A 20846-nucleotide genomic window follows, 5' to 3' on the forward strand; every position below is an offset into this window, starting at 1 on the left:
TAAATTGAATGGAATGAACAAAAATCCATACGTCGTTTATATGACGTCATTACGCCGTCGTAAACAACTTCTTCCGGGTCGAATAGCAGCCATCTTGTTTCCACTTGCTAGCTAATTTAAAAAAAAAAAAAAATAATACGCCGAGTCGGACTTCACTTCGAACCCGAAAAACAACGTGAGTACGAAAATAAAATTCTCATATGTACACATTGTCTGTAAGAAAGGCTCCCACATTCGGTGAAGCGGGGGCAATTACTTCGCTTCTTTTCATTTGCTGTTCTTGACCAATAGACGATTGTTTTGGAAGATGAACATAGGCGCCATTTCCCTCCCTGCTCTCTGAAGCGCTTATTGGTGGCCCGCTGTAGGGACGACGGGCGGCGAAGAAACTAATTGTTGAAGACCGCCATGTTGGCTCTTGCACGCGTTATTACCAAACGCATTGGCTATTTCCATTAGACCCCAAATGGCGCCATTTGCCGACTGAGCTTAGCTCTAAAAACCTTGATTGGTGGAATCTAGTCCGAGGTTTGATTGGTCTGAAGGACAGATCCAAACGTCGTCTTTATTGGTTAGAGTGTTTCTTCCTAGCTTTAGAAAGCTTTGCAAAGTTTCATTTGATGACAGGACTCGTTGCACGGTGTAGATAAATCTTAGCACACTGCCGATGGACATGTGTCCGGTATAATGTTCGCCGGCGCGCATCTCTGGTAACAGTAACTCCAGTAGCCCGTAGTCACGGTCAGCTATGATACCGTTAGCCACAGGTGCTAACTTCGAGGTTAATCTTTATGCCATAAGTCGTTGGTGTGTCAAGCACGGCACGATATTTAAACGTCCTACAATATTAAAGCGACTTGGACTTCGCTGACATGTCCACGCTGTGGACGTGGCTATGTGTGTCCTCTGTCCTCTGTTATTTATTTTAAACCCCCTGCAGCGGACATTGTAAGGCTGCATGCGTAAGCATACGATTCCATGATGAATTTCATATTTGTGCTTTTAGAATTTCAAACACTTTGGTCATAGGATTGTCTTACTAGAATAGTTCCAGTAGCCCAATGTGTGCTGCTCTAATTTCACAAATTAACTTAAATGCTTGATTAAAGTGTAATATCTGAATTGACAGAATAGGGGTTGGTCAACCCTTAGGGGGCTTAATCTGAATAAAGTGCAAATTAGTCAACCAACCCTGTGGTGGTGCAGGTGATTTTGCATGTTAGTGGTTGAATGCATGAGTCTGCCTAACAAACTCAGCCGAATGCTTCGTGTCTTCAACTTCCCAGTTATAGCTGGTGCATGTTTGCCTCCAAACAGCATTACGAAAAGCAAACATTCAATTTGTTATGGGTAGTGCAGGTCATGGGGAATTCTGGTTGACCTTGTCACATGTCATTGATGAGGCATTTGGAATAGCAACGATACATTTACAGCAAAAACCACAGCGGTGTTGCAGCAGATGAACCTTTCTGCACCCTTAATCTAATCATTAACTGGATGGGTGTACTTGCTGTAGTCCCAATGCTACTCACAAAAATAGAAAGAGAACATTTAGCTTTGTTTCTCTTGAGTCTCTATCTCTTACCCTCTCTGCATTTTCTGCCCCTCCCTTCCTGTAACAACTCTCCTCTCTGTCCTTCTCCATCCTTCCGGTTCCCCTCCCCCTCTACATTTTCCATTGATGGGACAGGTTTGGACTCTGCCTTGCTATCCTTTTAGTGCAATTGTCATATTTTAGTAAATTGAGTTTTTAGTCCCCCCCCCAAAAAAAAGAAAAAGCCCCAATCCTCAGCGATTGCTGCCATCCCAGTTTGCACAAATGCGTTTGCATAAATGTCACCTCTAATGTGTCCTTTGTCTTATCGCTTTAAGAGTCGTCGTAGTCAAACCTTCACGTGTGTATGTGAGATTATCTAGTTCCAAAAGAGGTGCAATTACAAATGTAATACTGGTGTATTAACAATAACTGTGCTCATGTGCAGTTGTGAATGGTCGATTGCGGCATTCTGAAGGTTACTGTTTTGGAAGAATGCAGCCCTTCCATTGGATAAGGTCTTAGTTAACAAAAAGGTCATTGTATGATATTCCTGACTGCTTTTTTTTGGGAACTTTTTCCACTCTGGAACCTGCTGTGAGCATACTGTTTTGGGTTTAGGACAACAATGTCTTTGTATACACAGTTATCCTCCTATCTCCTAAGTCTTGTTTATCCAGAAATAGGACAAGCAGCCTGACATTGTGTGGTTTTCCCACTAGTCAGCTGATAGTGTTTTAGTTTGTGCCAAGGCTTTGCCGTGATCCATTGAGTATTAATTTCTTCTGCTTAAAACTGATTGACACCAAGAACAATGTCTCAATGAATAAAGTTGCATAACTGTAGCTGTGAATCAGTTCTGTCGAGCAAAATCTAGTTCATCATCTTTTCAACAACTTTATCCAATAAGCAGCGTTCACGCAGCTCTGTATTTGTATCTTTTAGATCATATTATCAATCTTATTTGATGACATTGTCAGATGCTGCTTAAGGGGACTTGCACCATTTCTGCAAGCAATGAGAGAGCAAGGACAAAATGTCTATTTGTGCGGATGTGCATACCTGAACACACGTATGAGACAGCAAGTCTGCCTAGTTTGCTTCTTCTTTTTATTTTTTTTTTACTTTAAATCATGTGGATGCAACATGCAGCATCCGTTGTGACACTTGGCTGAGCCAGTGAGGATCATCCTGGCCGCCTGCATCACGGCGCTCTCAGCCTGTAGCGACGGAGAGGGGGCGGGGCTGAGGGAGACATTTAGTTTGACATTGTAAATAAGTAGAAAGCAGTTGTCAGAGAGCAGCCTGTGGAACCTTTCATACCCGTCCAGCAGCAGCAGAAGCAGGGGACTACTGAAGGACAAAGAATGCCGAGGCAAGACGCCATTAGCGGCTCTTCACACATTTACTTTCCACAACTTTACTTGCTATTTGTTTAGCTATTCTCTCTTTCTCTTTTCTTTTCCCTGACCCCTATCCTGCAGCTCAAGGTAACTTAGAGCAGGAAGTTAGCTGTTGGTGAAAGGGGGTTGGGCAGAGGAAGGAGGAGGAGCAGGGGGGGAACGTGTCACTACTGATGGGCGCCTTCAGCGTCCAATGATGGAGCAGGGGCGAGCCTTCTCATTGGTTGTGCCTTTGAGAGCGAGGCCCGAGTGGGTGAGAGGCGGGATTTGAGTATCATGTAGCATGCTAGATTGATTACTCTGGAGCGTTAAAGGGGAAGGAGGCAGGAGATTTTTGTCTGCGAGTCGGGAGTGCCTCTGTTCTCTTTGCCTGTTTTTGCCTGCTCCGGCTTTGGCATTCTTGTCCCTTTCACCCTTTCCTTTGCACCAACTAGGACTAAGTTATAAGATAAATGGCTTCTCACAGGACAGAATAAAAAAAAGAAAGAGAGAAGGTCGGTGAGTTGGTGGGACTTGGTCAGAATAGAAACAGTGAAAGATGTGGCTGTATGTTCAGTAATAGTGGATCATGTTGATGGAATCGTGTGAATCTGCTGACGGAAATGGAGAAATGTGTTAAAGAAGAGTGCGCGGAGAGGAGTCGAAGCCATGCTTGCTTTTTTTTTTTTTTTTTTTTTAAAGGGTATCCAGAAGAGCCAGAGTTGCTTTGTCTGTTGATACAATCAAGGGACTGGAGGAAGTGAAGGAGAGTTTTTCTCTCAACCTCTGTGTGTCCTTTTCCTGCTGCCGGTGCTGTCAAGACGACTTGAATGGGGCTATCTGTTTCCCTCTATTCTGCTCTGCTTCAACAGGGCATGCTGGTCACCATGAAGGACATAGGGGTAAGTGAACGCTCAAAGCTTTAAAGTTGGTTAAAGTTCTGGGAATATTGCTCCTGGATTAGGTTCTCCGTCACCCTCTGCAGTGATGAGACGGCGTCTGTCCTTTACAGTTGTCCTCGATCCCCCCTCCCTTTCCTGTCCTATAGTACTCTCCTTGGAAGGTTGGAGTTGTCCGCTCTACGCAATTGTCTTAGATGTCCTTTAGTTGGATGTCAAAATTGATGGTTTTTATACCATGGAAGGTTCATTTGAATATGCTATTAATACTGAAGGGGTGTTGTAATTATTTATACTTTTTTTTTGCATCTACACAGCGCAGCTTGTATGGCCGTCCCTGTGCGCCGATGTTCTTGAGTTCTGCTTGATTCCCGGGGACCTGTCTCACAGTTGCTTCTGTCTGGTGCTGGTTCTTACACTTGCTTTCCTCCAGACGTCCATGTTTACATGTTCATGTGAGGTAGTGACGCACAGCTCGGAGGCAAAGATGGCACCCACGAGCTGTATATGGCAGTGGATTTCTTAGTGTTGTCAGTGCGGGTGTCAGCGATTCAGTGACCTCAGGACCACGGGCCCCATCCTCAGCAGCGCCAGACACCCAGATGGGACAGATTGTCAGCCTGTCAGCTTCAAGGGAAGTGAAGACTAATGGTTTGATCTGATCTCCTCTGATGGAATGTTTTTAGGGCAGCTTCTGTAACTTGCTTTTGACTCCCTTGCTCTCTAATTGAAACTTTCCATCTGAACCTTTGATAAAACAACATCCCACTGGGGAAATGGAGACGGAGAGTTAAAAGGAGATTTTATTAAATAAAAAAAAGGGGTGAAATCTTTGCTGCCAAATCCCATGGCTCCATGACTGCTGCCTGCATTAGTTTTAAACGCTATCTTTGCTGTTACGCTTTGTCCGAAGAGGGAAAAAGTAAAGGAAACATATAGTTTATCACATCATCTGTTCACATTTAGGCCCACATTTCCCCCCTGACTGTTTAGACTAAAGCTGCGTGGACGAACCGGCAGAATCAGCTGTTATCAAGCATGTAAAGTTCTTTAAGCTCCACTGACATTGATGTCAGAGAAGGGCTAGCCTTGGCTGAAGGTCACAGGAATGTGAGATGTGTTTCCTGTCATCTCTCTACCAGCGATTAGAAGGGAACGTCTAGATGGCAATGAGAGGATAGAGGAAGATAAACTTAAATGCTCTCATGAAGCGTGGCTGACAGCGGATCGTTTATTCGGCTTCCTAGAAAGTACACCTTTTGAACCACTAGGGTCACTTAAGTGCTGCAGTGAAAGTTGAAAAACCTGTCCTTTTCTATCCTCCCCCTCCCTCTCCTTCCGCCTTTCATCTCTCTCTCCCTCCCTCCCTCTCTGCTTTCCCTCTCTCCACTGTTGAATGACCTTGGGAGATTGGTGACTAGCACTTCCTGGATTTGGCTGGAAGCAGAACCAAGGGCAAAGTTTGCTGGGCCTCTGGCCGGCCTGGGTCCAGCTTCACCACCGAACCCGCTCGTCAGCGTTCTAAATCAGCATCTCTGTAATCGACAATTTGCCCGCGCTTGTCTTCACGTCGCCACATTTTCAGGATAATGCAACAACGTGTGATAATGTTGCAGATGTCCCCATAGTTAATCTGTAATTTCTGCGTGGGAACATTTTGTTTTTTGTTTTAGTTATGTTGATCATTTACTGTGCTGTAACCATGTCAGTGTGTTTCTGTTTGATAGGTGATTGGGTTCATCAGGGTTAGGGCTTTACCGTTAATGCTTAAAATTTAAAGCTAGTGTTTGTATGAGTGGGACATGTTTGTTGTTACACCCCCATATATCATTACAGTAAAATAAACCTGATTAAAAATAAGCGATGATAAAAAACCCCATTTGAACACAAACATTCTAAGTGAAGTCTTGTGTCTTACCTCCCTTTTTTTAATAGTAATGCAGAAGGTTAAGTTGCACGATGCTTAGCAGACATGTTCTAAACACTGTAGTGCTGAAGTGACCTTGATGCACATCTGCATCGTCGGCAGTTTTCCACAACCACATGTGAACAGCTATACATATGATGCATTCTTAGTCCTATCTCTCATTGCATTTCTTACATCAGTTCATAGCTTTGAATGAACAAACCCAAGATTTAACCAGCTTGTTTGTCCTTCTGTCTGTCCTGATTTAATGTTTCTTTGCTTTGAAGCTCACAAACAGCAGTTTTGTAGAGGAGAATAAAGGAAAGCTGTAGAGCTGCTGAAGCAGGAAGTGCGAGTAGCTGTTTTCAACAAAACTGAGAAACAATATTAACTTGGCCCTCATTGCCAGAGAGCAAAAGCTCTATTGAATGTTGTAAACCCTACAATGGCTTTTCTTTCTCTGACCCAACCAAGGGAAGAACAGTGGAACAATTGAAGGTCAAGAGTCACAGTGCAAAAACATCTGTATCTGTGATATAGAATAGATTATGAGCTTTTACTGTAGGCAACTAGTAATAATTGAGACTGTTGAGTCCAGGTTTCAAACAGGTCAGAGATTTAAACAAACAACTTATCATTGTTAATTAACTGTATTTTTTTTACTGGTTATATCTGGTTGTTCACTTTAAACTTGTAGATATTTAATACAATTTTTATGTTAAAACATTTAGTGGCTGAGGTGTAAAAAAAACAAAAAAAAACAAAGTCCCAATAGGATTTTTAAAAAATGTAGTTAAACTTCAAAAGTCACCACAGAGGTCAAAAGAGGCCACCAGGCTTTAATGTGATTCACACAGATCTTATTCAAACAAAGCATTTGGACGTGAGCTAATGCTATGGTCATTTTTTTGGTAGCTAGCAGGAGAAGGAGCTCTGAAGGGCACGTTGATGCATCGCTCATCGCACCTCTTATCTAACGTCTGTATTTTACCGCCACTCACGCTCAGGCTGCTTCTTGCCACACTTGCTGTTTCATCTCTTCCCACACTGACTTTGCTCTGCTCCTTCTCAACACAGCTTTTTGTTAGCGTGCGATAGGTTGAAGGTCACGGTGTCAGAGAGTGGGGGCTGCTGTATATGTGGCGTCATTTATTTCATTTAACTGTTTGAATTTTGGGGGGGGGGGAGCGGGATTATATATCCACTTTCTCCTCTGTAAGCATGATAATTGGCTAAATAGTCGTCTGAAATAATACCAAGCGAATTGTCCATTTTATGAGGCTACCATTTTAGCTGCGAGGGATACACAAGGTTGTCTTGTTCAAAAATGATCACAAGATCGTGTGCCGATTTGGCTCTTACCATAATCTTTAGTGTTACCAAAAACAAGGGAATCATTTTCTCAGCTAAATTAGAAGAAAGACTAGTGTTTTGCCCCACGGAATGCTGGGATTGCTCTGGTGGCTCCTGGATTTCAATCAACCTTGAAATGTAACTGGACACTGGAGCATCAGACAGAGAAGAGGAGACACTGTCAAGGTCAATCACTAGCCTGCTATGCCATAGCTACAAGCAGCCTGATTGATTTCAATAACCCCCCCCCCCCCCACCCTGTCATTCTGTCACATTGATTTAGGATATATTCTGTCAGGAAAAACTATGGCAGGACCGCATGCCACAACATTTATTATGTTTTTTCATTTATCAAGCACAGTATCCTCTTTTTGAATACCAAGGTGAAGAGCCCAGTTAGTGGATATAACATTTTGATTTATCATGTCGTATTGTTAGAACTCTACTTAAGTGGTACAAATAAGCCGACGGGAGTCGGGGCAATCTATTCTTATGCTGTGCACAGTGGCTGCAACAAGGAAGACAGTCGGGAGTAATGGGGTAAGCTGTCTGGCCTGTCGGCAGAACTGGGGGCATAACAATCATTTACTAGCCCAGAGTGAGAACTCGAGAGAAAACAAAGCAGAGATGTTTCTTTTTTTGTTCTGTCACGTCCTCTTTGCATTTTGGCCTCTGTCTCATGGTTGACCCAGATAGCTAGCTTGTACAATAGCCTGCCTGCAGCCCTGTCGCTCTCTTACCTTTCCCAGTTAAAGCCTTTGATACTTTGTCTCAGCTCTGGATTCATGTTGAACTGGACAAGGCTCTACTCTTCCCTCAGCAGTGGACTTCTACACAGTCTGTCTCTCTCGAGTAGCTCCACACACTTCATCTCTTGTTCTACTACCTCCCAAATTCCTTTCCCCCCTTTCTTTCCATTCTGTTGAATCTTTTCACCGAGGTAAGAAAAAAGGGAGAGTGAAAGAGTGTGATCCAGACACTTCAAGCTCTGCATGCTCAGACAAGCAGGGCAATATTCCCCCAGCAGATTCCTGGCATGCCATAGTAACCTGCTGTTGGATCCTCTTTCAAACATTCAGACCCCTTGCAGAATGTCTGGCTTTTAAATGGGCGCGTGCGTGCCTGCATGTGCGCACACACGCATGCATATGAAATAGTTGGTGTATTTCAACAGGTTTAATTTCTTTTTTCTGTTAGGACACTTCACGCAAACATTGCGCAATATATTTTCCGGGGTCACGTAGATCTGTAGCTTCAGTTTGGTCCCGAGTGTGTGGGGTCACCAGCAGCCAGGGAGTAGCATGTCTGTAGGCTTTGGGTACATGATGACAGCCACTTGGAACGCTGGGTTCTTGGGACGGGCATGTCAACAAGCCACAAAAATAAAAGTGTTGTGCCTGTGGTCTGTGGTCTGATTAAACTAATATAGTATTTTTGGTGTTGTAGAGAGTGCGTGTACTGTCTAGTGTACTCTCTTTTGATTTATTTTACCTTGTGTGTTAATGTCTCTCCTGCTTGACATTTCTTTACCCAGCAGAGTAGAGGATGTCCACAGATGCTTTTGGAGCCAGTGGCAGCGATGCCCAGCAAACCCTGCAGTCCTTCTGGCCTCGAGTCATGGAGGAGATCAGGAACCTGACCATGGTAGGCTTTGTGCCAGCTATATACGCCAATCATACTGTACTTAAGAGCTAATGCACAGATTTTGTTTAATGAAGAAATACATTGTCTGCTTCTTGCATGCGCTGAATGCTATCCAACCGTTATTTCCAGAAGGATTTTCGTGTGCAGGAATTACCCCTGGCTCGAATCAAGAAAATCATGAAATTGGATGAGGACGTGAAGGTACAAAGACTCATTAAATTGCATTTCTAACTCATGCCAAATGAATTCCTGAATGTCTAACCGATGATGGTTTTTATGGCTGTGTCTCCAAACACTGCCAACTCCTCATAACTAATTTATTTATTCATTTTTTTAATCAAAATTGAATATCAAAACATTACCTTTGTCCATGCAGGAACAATGAAACATTACTAAGTGAAACTCCCAAATCATGCTGTAACCAACTACACGAGCTGCTGCAAAGTGCTGGTATAATACAATTCAGAGTAGCTTCTTTTTAGCTTTTATCAGATCGTCAGCCAGGGCTTTTCATAGTTGCAGAAGAGAAAGCCTTAGATCATGTGTGTGGGTGTGTGTAGCTTGAATGTGCCGTGTCAAGAGTAATATCCACTTAGAAAAGCAAGAGCTTAAAGCGGTAAAGAGATCAGGGCTTCCCTGTTTGCCGGGTGTATCTGAAGACAAGACCCCTTCTGACCCAGCAGCTTTCCCAGCTTGTGTACAGCTGCAGAGTCTTGTTATTACAGCTCAACTTGTACATTTAGACCTGTGGTTAGTATCCATATAGCCTACTGCTGACCATGCTGAGGATTTCTGTAGAAATAAGAGACCATTTGCCACTAAGACTTAAAAGGTTTTGTTGAGATCAGGGAGTTGGACAGCTCTTGTGTGCTAATAAGTGATTATTTAATGCTCATTTTGTCCTGTCTATAGGCGTGATGAAGCCGTGTATTCAGTAATGGAGGATTAATGTTATAAGTGATGTGAGATTGATGCCTATAATGTGTGGGTGTATTTAAACACTCCATCTCCTTTGTGCAGATGATCAGTGCAGAGGCACCAGTCCTTTTTGCTAAGGCAGCACAGATCTTCATCACAGAGCTCACCCTCAGAGCATGGATCCACACTGAAGACAACAAGAGACGCACACTGCAGGTCTGCCTCTAAATTTCTCACTCCTTTTCCACTCTGACAACAATCACCCAGCGAACGGCTTTTCCCTTAACAATAAAAGTTAAACTGTGCTGTCACTGATCCCCCTCATCCATTACTTTGCTAACTCTGGTGTCTCGCAACTGAACAAGAAGAAGGTGGTAATAATGTGAGAATAGAAACAGAAAATATACCTGCAGTTGTAACATAGCAGAGCTTGGCTCACATATGTGTCCAGAGGAAAACTGTGGAGCAGAACACGAAAGCCCTTAAGTCCACTTTATCCACGTACATACCTCTGAGAGATTAACAGCCCATGGATATGCGTGTTTATGTCAACACAGGTAGAAAAAGGGGCAGGTTTTAAGTTGAGAAAAGAAAAAGTGCTTTGAAAGTGTGTTTACTCTGCAAGTGTCTTGGCTTATCTGACACATGGTCCTCCTTTAGCAGATTTCAGACTCCCTGTTGTCTGACCACTACCGAAGACTTAAATCTGCCTCTGTTCTAGGTTTGCATTTGTTATTGCAATACTTGGTGCCTTATGAGGATTATATATATGTGTGACATCTGTTTGCATAAGCAAGGAAAAATGGTACCCTCCACTTTACCGTGATAGTACACACATCACAGCCCTATTGTGAGGAAGGCACGCCAGCTGGGGTCACCCTAGCAACGCTCATCAATAGAACAAGTGTACCCTGTGTTACTAGATATTAATCAAGCTATAAATAGCTTCCAGTGGAGGGAGGGCCACAGTGGGGGGTCCTGACAGCCAATATCCTGTGGAAAATTCCACAGAGACGGAGCAGTGCCGTGGATATAGAACTGGCTATTTAGCATCAGAGGCCATGTACACGAGGGCAGCAAAGTGGCGTGATTAAATTATGCACACGGCACAGATCAGTTGTCGTCGGGTTTACATTTTCTAACATTCATGTAATGGTTGTCATTAGCCGATGAATTGTTCAGAAATATTTTGAGCTAACTTTGTAAATCTGCCGTTGATTAGAGCAATTGAAGTGTTGCTGAAGCAGGTAGAAGCAACTTTGGACTTTGTCGGCAATAAAACAATATTTACCAACATTCTTCTTCTTTTTCTCTTTTCCCATGAACTCAGTTGTGAAAGCAAATACCTGTTAGAGTACTACTGGGAACTTCAGTTCCCCAGTAGCTTTTCCTGCTGCTATTTAGGGACAGCTGACCTTAGGGCTTAAAGCATGATTATATATAGCACTGCATATATTGAATTAGCATAATTAAAGTGTGACTTCATCTCTTGACCTTCTGTCTCTGATATGTCCACAGAGGAACGACATTGCCATGGCCATTACCAAGTTTGATCAGTTTGACTTCCTGATCGACATCGTGCCACGTGATGACCTGAAACCTCCCAAACGTCAGGTAGGAAAGTGACAGACTTGTAAACCTACGGTCATTTGGGCCTTCCTCTGTCTATTATTGGCAACCCGGAGGAGCTGTAAACATCCTTGACTGGAAGCTGGGGTTTAAATTGTGAAGGCTTTCAGTCGGATGTTTACAGCATCTTATTGCCATTAACGCCCTCTTCTTACATGGAGAAAATAACACCGACAAGTGTGAGCGAACTGGAGATGCGCCGTTTCAAATGTAGCATATCAGATGGAGGAATGACGTATTTGAAGTTGTCAAGTGGACTGTCTCCAGGCATGTAAACATCCTACACTCTCAGCTGTGTTGTCATGGAGCTGGGAGAGGGGTGTTTACGCTTCTGGTGATGGAGAAACCTCATCAAGTCTCGCTCATTAGGCAGCTGTGAGGAGCACAGTCAGTGTTTTCCGATATTCCGATGTGTTGTAGTGCCTAGTTTCGGCGTAATTTATGTGTTACTTTTGCTTTTACTCTGCCTATTATTCACAGTTTCCATAGTGTAAGTTTTCATGCTGAGTTAAACTTCTGCCCAGTTTTCCCAAAGCCTTTGGGGATATAGTACAGCCCAGCATCGTGTAATGGATCCTCCATATTATATTACTGTTCTGTGTCAACGTTCCATCAGTTATTTATCCAACCTCCCACTTCTACTGCTACACCTCCAGAGATAATTCTTGGAGATTTAATGCAGTGATAGCTGTTAATACAACATGTGTGATCTTCAGGAGGAGATGCGTCAGGCGGCAACTCCTGCCGAGCCGGTACAGTACTACTTCACTCTGGCCCAGCAGCCAGGAGCTGTACAGGTGCAGGGCACACAACAGGCCCAGCAGCCCGGCACTCAGACCGCCACCACCATCCAGCCCGGCCAGATCATCATTGCACAGCCACAGCAAGGACAGGTACTTTTAAAACCATATATAAGAGATTTTCCAAAGGTTTTTCCACAAAATACTGCCACTACTTCCAATGGTCTTTTATCCAGATAAGCAAGAAGCAAAATAAACCCAGCAGCTGAAAAGATTTCCTCTATTTTAACTGTACCCTGTGCTGCGAATCAAGCTGTGAAAAACATATTACTTGGCTTTTTAATAACAGTCCTCACATTCTGTAGCCTATTTGTGTCCCAGTGGAAGGAATAAGTATACCTGAGAACACACTTAGCTAATACAGCCAAACCCGCTGACACCTTGTCTGGGAAACCTTAAAGAAAAGCTACTTCTACTTTCCTTTATATGAAGTGGAATCGAAACTGAATGAGAATAAACCTCTCAGGAAACTTGACAAAATGAAATGAAACGAAGATAATTTTGGTGTTATGCTATTTATCAGCTCATAAGAAATGTATTAAAATGTATTTTGAATGTGGTTTTTTTTAACGATTAATTGATTTTATGATAAAACACCTTAAAGAAATCCAAAAATCTGACATTCTAGTTAATGATGGACCCTGCAAAGACAGTTTTTTGCCAACGCTTACTCCCACCACCCTGTTTTAACCAGTCCAGGAGGTCACAAACACACATTTAGCTTTGCTTTCTATTGATCTTATTGACGCAGCTTCTACTGTAAGTGTTGTCTATGCAGCTTGGTGTCGTGTTGCTGTGCTTCATGCTGCTTCAGCAAACTGCCTTCAGCTGAGCTGTCATGATTATTTAGACCCAGCCTGATTCACCACCACTGCTACTGCTGCAGCCTTCTGAGGGCAGGAAGGTCATGCACTTATATTGACCCCATGTGGGCTAAGGTAGAATTTATGAGCAATATTTGGAAATTTGACGATAAGATCCTGAAATGTGTTGCATCAGCCTGTGTCAATAAAATAAATGAACATTGGATGAAAAGTGCAAAAGTAGAATATTGAGTGAAGAGTTTCCAGGAAATATGAATAGGATTAAAGGAGACAGCTAATGCAAATGTGATCACTGACACAGATTTTGCTTTAATTGTCACAGTTGGGCAAATTGAGTGATCCACCTGCTCAGCCCCCCCCTGCACTGCTTTCATGTTCCTGTTTCTTACGCCTCAGCATTCACTATTCACAAACATCCCATTCAGCATCTGGCTTAGATTCACCGTTTTTGCTCTAATGTTGCAGCTTTCTATTCTTCTCCACACCTGCTTGCATTCATATGTTAAGTTGTTGCTACCACTGCTTTCTCACTGTCTTTTTGTCATTCTCTCATTCTACTCTTGGGCTATCAGATGCTGCAAGGTGCCACAATGCAGCAGTTACAGCAGGTGCAGGTGCAATCACAAGGCACACCCATCACGGTAAACACACATGCCTATATGCATTTATGTACTTGCAGTTCACACACACACACAAGCACAGACACACACACACACACACGGGCCAATGCTTATGTCCGCAGGGCTTTTGATTAGACTACTGCTTAGAGCTGCTGTCCGGCTCAGGTCACTAACGCTCATAAAGGTGACTGCGGATGGAGATCAAATGGCCTTCTCTAAATACTGTGACAGAAGAGAGGAACTGCTAGGTCACCTTTTGTCCATCCCCTGCCTGCCTGCCTGCCTGGATGATTGCTAAACCAGGCAGTTAAAGTTTAAGGATGACCCAAAGATGTGCCTTAAATTTGAGCTTTATGGAAGTTAGTTATTTCCCAATTTTTTGCATCAGTTATAAACCTTTGCCTGCACTCCAGTTATTGCTGCTGTTTCCAGTTTTGGTTTGTTCTTTAAGTCCTTTTCTTTCTGCTGATGTCTGATTCCATCTCCTCTCTGTCCTCCCCATTAGAGTGCCCCTGTTGCCATGCAGGTGGGTGAGGGCCAGCAGGTTCAGATCGTCCAAGCTGCCGCAGCACAGGGTTCTGCTCAGACGGCTCAAGCCCAAGGTCAGACCATGCAGGTCATGCAGCAGATCATCACCAACACAGGAGAGATCCAGCAGATCCCAGTAAGATATGGCATGGCACATCACTGGGGGTTGAGAGGAAGAGTAAACCTATCCACTCAGTGATTGCTAATCACTTTTTGAATAAAATTATATTTAAAATGATCAAAAGCTATTAATTTGCCAAATAATTGGAGTGGGAAACATGTGAGCGGTGCATTATTGTCACTTCTACCTTCAACCACCTCTGTTCTATTTCAAACTTTGTCTCCCCCTTGTGTCGATTGTGTGTAGGTACACGTAAATACTGGCCAGCTACAGTACATTCGTCTTGCGCAGCCTGTATCTGGGACACAAGTGGTCCAAGGTCAGATTCAGACTCTGGCCAACACCCAGCAGGTAATCATTTCAGCAAAAAAAAGGTGTTTATTAACACAGTGATGGGAAAACCTTCTTTTTACAATCTTCAATTCATATTCTCTTTAGATCACACAGACGGAGGTACAGCAGGGACAGCAGCAGTTCAGTCAGTTTACGGATGGACAGGTAAGCATTAGCAACCTCGTCTCTATTTGTGTTGTGACACCAGGATATTGTAACAACCCTCCAGCCCACCAGCCAACATTTGTCCAAATTCTAAACTTCCTTCTCCGCTGTCTCTTTATTTTACAGCAATTGTATCAGATTCAGCCAGTTACAATGCCAGCGGGACAGGAGCTAACCCAAACAATGTTCATTCAGTCCACCAACCAGACAGCTGATGCTCAGGTCACACAGGTCAGCACCGACTGAGCCCCTGCAGGAACCTTCTCCACCCACAACATGCTGAACATCCCACGTGTTGCTCACAGCCGCCAACATCTTCCTCGGCCCATTCTGGATCACCCTGGTTTTAAGCAATGCTTTCTGAAATGAGGGACCCAACCTTTCTTAAACAGTCTTGGAAACCCCACCACGTAACACTGGGTTAGGAAAGGGACAGTGGTTGGATCTCACATTTACATCCACTCTTAGGTTCTTCTGCCGTCTCCGTGCTGTCCAAATTCCTGTCATAGGCCCTGACACTAAGCCATCACAGGCCAACATTGTTTCTCATATCTAAATTTAAACTGGGCTATTTTTTCTACGCATTTCTCTAACTTTAAAGTTGTCTATCTCTGTCTACAAAACTTGTTTCTGGTGTGTTTGTGTTTGACCTTAGTTGTCAGAATTAATCCCATTTGTCCCCCCTTTTCCATATATTTTATTGCTAAAATGAAGCCATATACCTCAGTAATCACTTTTTACAGCAAAGGGATTTGAAGAGGAGGTTATTAGGTTAGGCTATTTTCATGTAGTTTCTCTTTTTTGGGTCATCATCTTTGCTGATGAAGCCTCAGTTTGTTGTAAAGCCTTCAAACTGTGTGTTATTGTAATTAAACACACATGCCAGTCATCGTAGGTCTTCCATCAACTTACTTTTCTATCCATCGCCGCATCTCTTTATAAAAGTGCGTTTTTACTGCTTTTTTGTTTTACCCACCACCCTTCCCTTCATGTTAGTTTACAAGGAAATGACTCGGATTCATTAGGGAGGGGCGCAATTTTAAATTTTCCATTTATTATTTTGTCTCATACCTTTCCCTTTATGTTTGTACAGTAATGATTATTATCAGTGTTTAGAAATAATCTCATTTTTGCATGTGGCTCAAACTGCTGCCATGTCATGCATTAGATAGGTACAATTTTATTTTTGATGGGTTTTTTTGTAAACACAATTTGTTTGTGAGAAAACATGATTAAAATGAAATCTCTCTAAAATTGTCTCTAAGCAGTGTTTTTATGTTGTTGTTGAGGTCAATCAATCAATCTTTATCTTTATAGCGTCTGTTACAATCAAAATTGTTTCTAGGCGCTTTCCAGAATCCCAGGGCCTGACCCCCAACAAGCAACAGTGGCAAGGAAAAACTCCCCTTTAACAGGAAGAAACCTTGAGCAGGACCAGGCTCATGTAGGGGGACCCTCCTGCTGATGGGGGGGTGGGTGGAGAGAGAGGAGAGGGGGGACAGGTAGAGGAGAGAATAGGTAGAGAACATAGAGAAACATTAATAGTACAAGTATAAGAGTAGAGTGGGTCAGCAGGGTCAGAGGTCGGCAGGCCAGCATACAGCTATAAAGGCGGCTAGACCTGTTGATGAATCCAGAGGGGGGGCAGAGAAACTATACAAGAAACAACATCAATGATCTACTCGGAGAGGAGAGGAGTTGAGTTACCTGAGTCTTAATATTTGTTTTCATTGTTTTATTATCGGGGGAACGAAACTGCGAGTGTTTGATGGAGACAACCGTTGGTTACTACTTTTCACCAGCGGAGCCCAGATGAACACTGTTACTATAGTAACTATTATTTAGTACATATTAATTATTTATGAATGGAATGTTTAGGAACATTTTACAGCATCTGGTGTCATGTCTGTGCTGTGAGCTTAAGCCTTAAGGTCACAGTCTGATGGTGAGACGTCCCTCGGGATTTTCTGCTAGAAAACAGAGGTCTGGCCCAGGAGCATCACACAACCAGCACCATGTTTGACCGATGGTAAGATATTACTTTTATGAATGCTGCCAGTTTTACGCCACCTGTAACAGAAGACGTACCTATCAAAAGCTCCTCTTCCGGCCTCTTCCCGTTTCTTGTATTACGGTGTGGATACAGCTGTTGTTCTCTTTGTTGACCACGGGAGGGCAGCACCTGTTCAATATTGTGGCGCTGTGGCAGGGTGGCTGAAAAAGTACATCAGGTCTCCATTGTTTCCCTCGGGTGCACAATTTAACAAGCACAAATGCACCTGTAGTGCACTAGTAAAAATTTGGAATCGATATTCCCTCTACGACACCAATAATCTTATTTCTGCTGCCCTTCTCAAGCGCTGGGAAACCTTTATGGCCATTAAGGGTGGTTAACAACAGAGTCATGGGTTATTTATCTGGAAACTCCTGGGTTCCTTTGAGCTCAGACTGCATTCCTTGACATAAAGCTCTAAAGTAATACAAGCCATTTATTCAGGGAAGAATAAGTAGGCAGAGAAAGATGCTGCGTGTTCATTGACACCGAGTAAAAGGCTTTCTTACCTACACGTCACTCCTCAGTACAACTTTGAGGCAATTTTCTCTCTGGGTGTGTGTGTTTTTTTTATTTAATAAAAGCACATTTTGCAACACCTGCTAAGCACAGTAGTCAGAGGCACAAGCAAACCCCTCTAATGGACTTAATCGCTGAACAATAACTGCATTAATCAATGGAGACTCGTGCTCAGCTCTTTTTAACAACACCTGGGATTGTGAGAATGTTTGGGATTAAGTCCAGCATGAAAAGGATTGTATGATGGTATTTTTCTTGGCCAGCCTGTCCGGTCAGATCAGGGAAACCTTGGCCGTGTGAACCTGGGCCTGACTACCTTGGCAGCAGGCTGGATCTTGTGACTGGGCCACAGCACCAGCTGGTCGCTGAAGTGCATGCTGGGACGCCCTGCCTCCATCACTATCTGACCCATAATACAAGCTTTCTGAGGTGCCACCAGTGTTCTGTGAGGATATCCTGACAGCTCACAAGAAGAAAACAGAAGTATAGAGCAATGACAGTTGATTTTTGTGTGTTAAAAACTGTAAAATCTATCCCTTTAACACCTTTATTCATCTTTCAGAAGGCTATTTGTATGAAAAACAACATTTAAAAATATAAAATCAGCAGAAAAATAGATTTTACATTACATTTAACATGAATGTTACAATAAATAATTAATAAATAACACAATTAATGTTATCATACAGGAAAGCGGCATAAATACTTGCCCAGGGATAAACCTCAGTCCCTTTAATTCTCACATACTTTTGACGTGCAATCACGGACAAGATGTTCTTGTTAGGTGATTTAAATCTTTCAGCCTTTCAATTTTCTCCATTCATTAATGTTATTGGCCTGAACTGGAAGAAAAAGGCTTGTTTCTATGAAAGAACCTCAGCCCAGATTATTTCTGACACTTAGAATATCGCAGAATTAAATAAAATAGGTGTCATACTTATAAAAATATTCTGTGTCTGTTTTGGATCAATTAGTCGGCCTTCTCTATTGGTCGGAGGCTGGTCTTCTGACCTCGTCGCGGCTGAACTTTAACCTCTCTCAAACGCCTTTTAAAGTCTCAGCATTAAGGTTATTGCCTGACCTGGGGGTCTCAATGTCTACTCTGCAGATCTCCGCTCAGCCTTCTGAAGCGCTGTCAGTAACGAGCTGCATGCACCAAATGGCAAAGTGTAAAAAAAATAAATAAAGTGGTAGTAGGTCACAAATGATCTTTTGACTGGTCCTGAATGGGCCACTGAGCGAGGTCTCAGCCCACGCTACTGTAACTTCCTGTGAGCTGGCGAATACAGCAGCTGACGCTCGCTTGACCGCAGCGGGTCAGACACAGGAAAGCTGCCGCGCATCGGTCGACCTCTTTCACAACATCTCCTGTTTGTCTGCGGGTGGCAGAGTCAATCCCAGATTCACCAGCTTCAGTTTCAGCCCCTCTTGGCTCCACCGTTTCCCCTTCTGCCTTAAAACCCCCCCAAAAAAACAACTGGGCTAATGGGGATACTGATAAAAAGAAGAGAAACAAGATTAAACAAAGGTAAACAACAGTGCGGCCTGGGAAAGCTATTAAGTGGCATAAAAAAAAATGTCCCAGCGGAAGCAGAAAGTTGGGGGGGGTCGGGTGGATGCGGTTGACGCTGTACTTTGTGTACAGCACAATTGCTGATGTGAGTATTTTTAAGTTCCCATAGATTCCGTAAGTGGCTGTCGACTCCCGGAGCTCAGCTGGCTCTGTGGGGCGTGAGTGAATGCGTGCACTCAGTAGCGCCCTGGAAAAACAACACCGGGGAGGTGGGGGGAGAAGGAGAGAGGCGGGTGTGAGTGGAGCGCAACAATCAGGGCTCCTGTAGTCTGCTCTGGGTCATCCCCAACTGTAATTCCAGGCCGGGGCCCGCCGAATCAGGGGGCGGGCGCGAGCGGGTCCTGGTGGTGCATTTCCTGTCCCGTTTTACAGGCTCTGACCTTGCTCAGCTGTTGTGTACTGTCACTGGGGTGGAGGGAGGAGGGGGGGTCTCCACCCTTTTTCTGAGGGTTAATTCATGCATGCTGAGCAACACAGCGGCAGGGTGAGACGGTGGTAGGGGTGGGGTGGGTGCGGGGGTGTTGCTTCAGTATCGCCCAAGCAGAATGTCCATGTGAAGGGGGCACGAGCAGGGGTGGCGTGTCCGTCAACGCATTCTGTCCCCCAGCCTGGTTTGGAAAGCTGAGAAGCACAAGGCGGAAAAGGGAGCGAGTGGATGTAGTGGGAGATTCCCAGTGCAGATAGCAAATCCTCCTTTCATCCTGTCATGGTCAAGCTTTGCAAGACTCCATTTGGTCTCAGACTGCTTGGCTATATTTAGTAATAATTCTAATAAGATTTCATTTCCAGGTGCCTTTTGGACACTGAAGGACTTAACAAAAGAGAAACATTGAGAAATATGTAAGAGATAGAGTGGGATGATCCGTTGGACTGCCATTGAGGTAGGAGAATGAAAACCAAAGCTATAATTAAACCAATTAGAAATCCCATCGTTTCTGTCTATTTTAAATGGACTGCTCATACATAGTTAACTTTCCATGTTGGATCCTGTCATCGTGACCAGTCTGCATTAAACCGCCGTTGCTCCAAGATCAGCTGTCAACAGGTGACTCCATTACACTGGCCAGCGTGAGTCCATCGCTCCATGTGTCGAGCTAAGTCAAGATTGAAGGATTAGTCGCACTGAGTCATAATGGGAGCCGGCCATGGGAATAATGTCTAGATTTGTGACTTGTGAGAGACTCCAGCTACATTCCCACATGTCATCCAGCAGACCTGTGTGCAAAGACCACAGTGAACCAGAGCCTACGTAGCTAACGCGAGTCACCTCTGTTGCCGTGGCGGCAAAACCTATTTAATGTGTCTAAAGACGTTTTTTTTGGGTTTTCCTCCTCCAACTGTCCTGCTCTTCAATTCCACTAGTGATGTCACTGAGGAACGGGCCTGTTGGTTTCACTTGTTTTGAGCAATGAGCTTCTGGAGGGAGAGCGCAGATTTGTGCCTCTTTGTTTTGAAGAAAACCAAAGTCCTCATTTGTTTCGCTTGCTGAGAATTTACCTAACGGTACCTCTGAGTTTACAATTACTCCAGCACCTCTCTGCTCCAGCAGCAGAGAAATTTGACATCATTATGAGTTATTTTGCCTCTTGCTGACGGGGGCTTGATACACTAAGTTCCAGAAGTTTGGGTCCACCTCATAGAGCATTCCTCAGAGACCTTGCTGACAGGTGATCTGTCTCCAGAGCGCTGGAATTGGGTCCAATCCACAGGCCTCCATGTCCCAGTCATCGGTTTAGAAAGCTAAAGGAGACAGTGGTCTGTGTGGCCGCCCCCAGAACACCTGTTTCTGAATCATGGTTCCATTTTCTCCTTCCTTACGTCTTCAATTTAGCGGGAAAAACCTTTTTTATGGGGAGGGGGGAGGGGGGGGGGGTTATTATAATTCACATTTTGGCTCACATGTACATGTAGCATGGTGGTATCTTACTCTGAACCTGCGGGGAAAAGCCCAATGAGTGCAGAAAGCCGCACGCGTCGCCGCTGCGCGCACCGCATGTCGCGCGTCCTCACCTGCGCCTTTGCGCTTCTCGTTCGCCTCCGGGTTA

General features: G+C 43.9%; 1 protein-coding gene and 1 long non-coding RNA gene across 10 annotated transcripts; one reads left to right on the forward strand and one right to left on the reverse strand.

Moving 5' to 3' along the window:
* The first annotated feature begins 49 nt into the window (after window positions 1–49).
* nfyc (nuclear transcription factor Y, gamma) lies at window positions 50–15910 on the forward strand. 9 transcript variants are annotated; one of them, XM_057021588.1, is made up of 11 exons: window positions 50–175; window positions 8609–8718; window positions 8848–8919; window positions 9739–9852; window positions 11155–11250; window positions 11982–12158; window positions 13462–13530; window positions 14015–14173; window positions 14405–14509; window positions 14597–14656; window positions 14783–15910. In XM_057021588.1, exons 2-11 carry the CDS (start codon window positions 8620–8622, stop codon window positions 14900–14902), a joined length of 1071 nt encoding a protein of 356 aa, XP_056877568.1. In that variant the 5' UTR covers window positions 50–175; window positions 8609–8619; the 3' UTR covers window positions 14903–15910. The 9 variants fall into 9 exon arrangements, with proteins under 9 accessions (XP_056877568.1, XP_056877570.1, XP_056877576.1 ...); XM_057021590.1 differs by having other exon boundaries at window positions 8851–8919; XM_057021593.1 differs by having other exon boundaries at window positions 92–175; window positions 8612–8718; window positions 8851–8919.
* Window positions 2626–3029, reverse strand: LOC130518742 (uncharacterized). Its single transcript, XR_008948132.1, has 2 exons — window positions 2858–3029; window positions 2626–2779 (listed from the first exon to the last, which is right to left on the reverse strand). It is a non-coding gene; the product is annotated as an uncharacterized LOC130518742 (long non-coding RNA).
* Window positions 15911–20846: the final 4936 nt, after the last annotated feature.

This window comes from Takifugu flavidus, chromosome 21, assembly GCF_003711565.1.
Source record: "Takifugu flavidus isolate HTHZ2018 chromosome 21, ASM371156v2, whole genome shotgun sequence".
Taxonomy (NCBI): domain Eukaryota; kingdom Metazoa; phylum Chordata; class Actinopteri; order Tetraodontiformes; family Tetraodontidae; genus Takifugu; species Takifugu flavidus.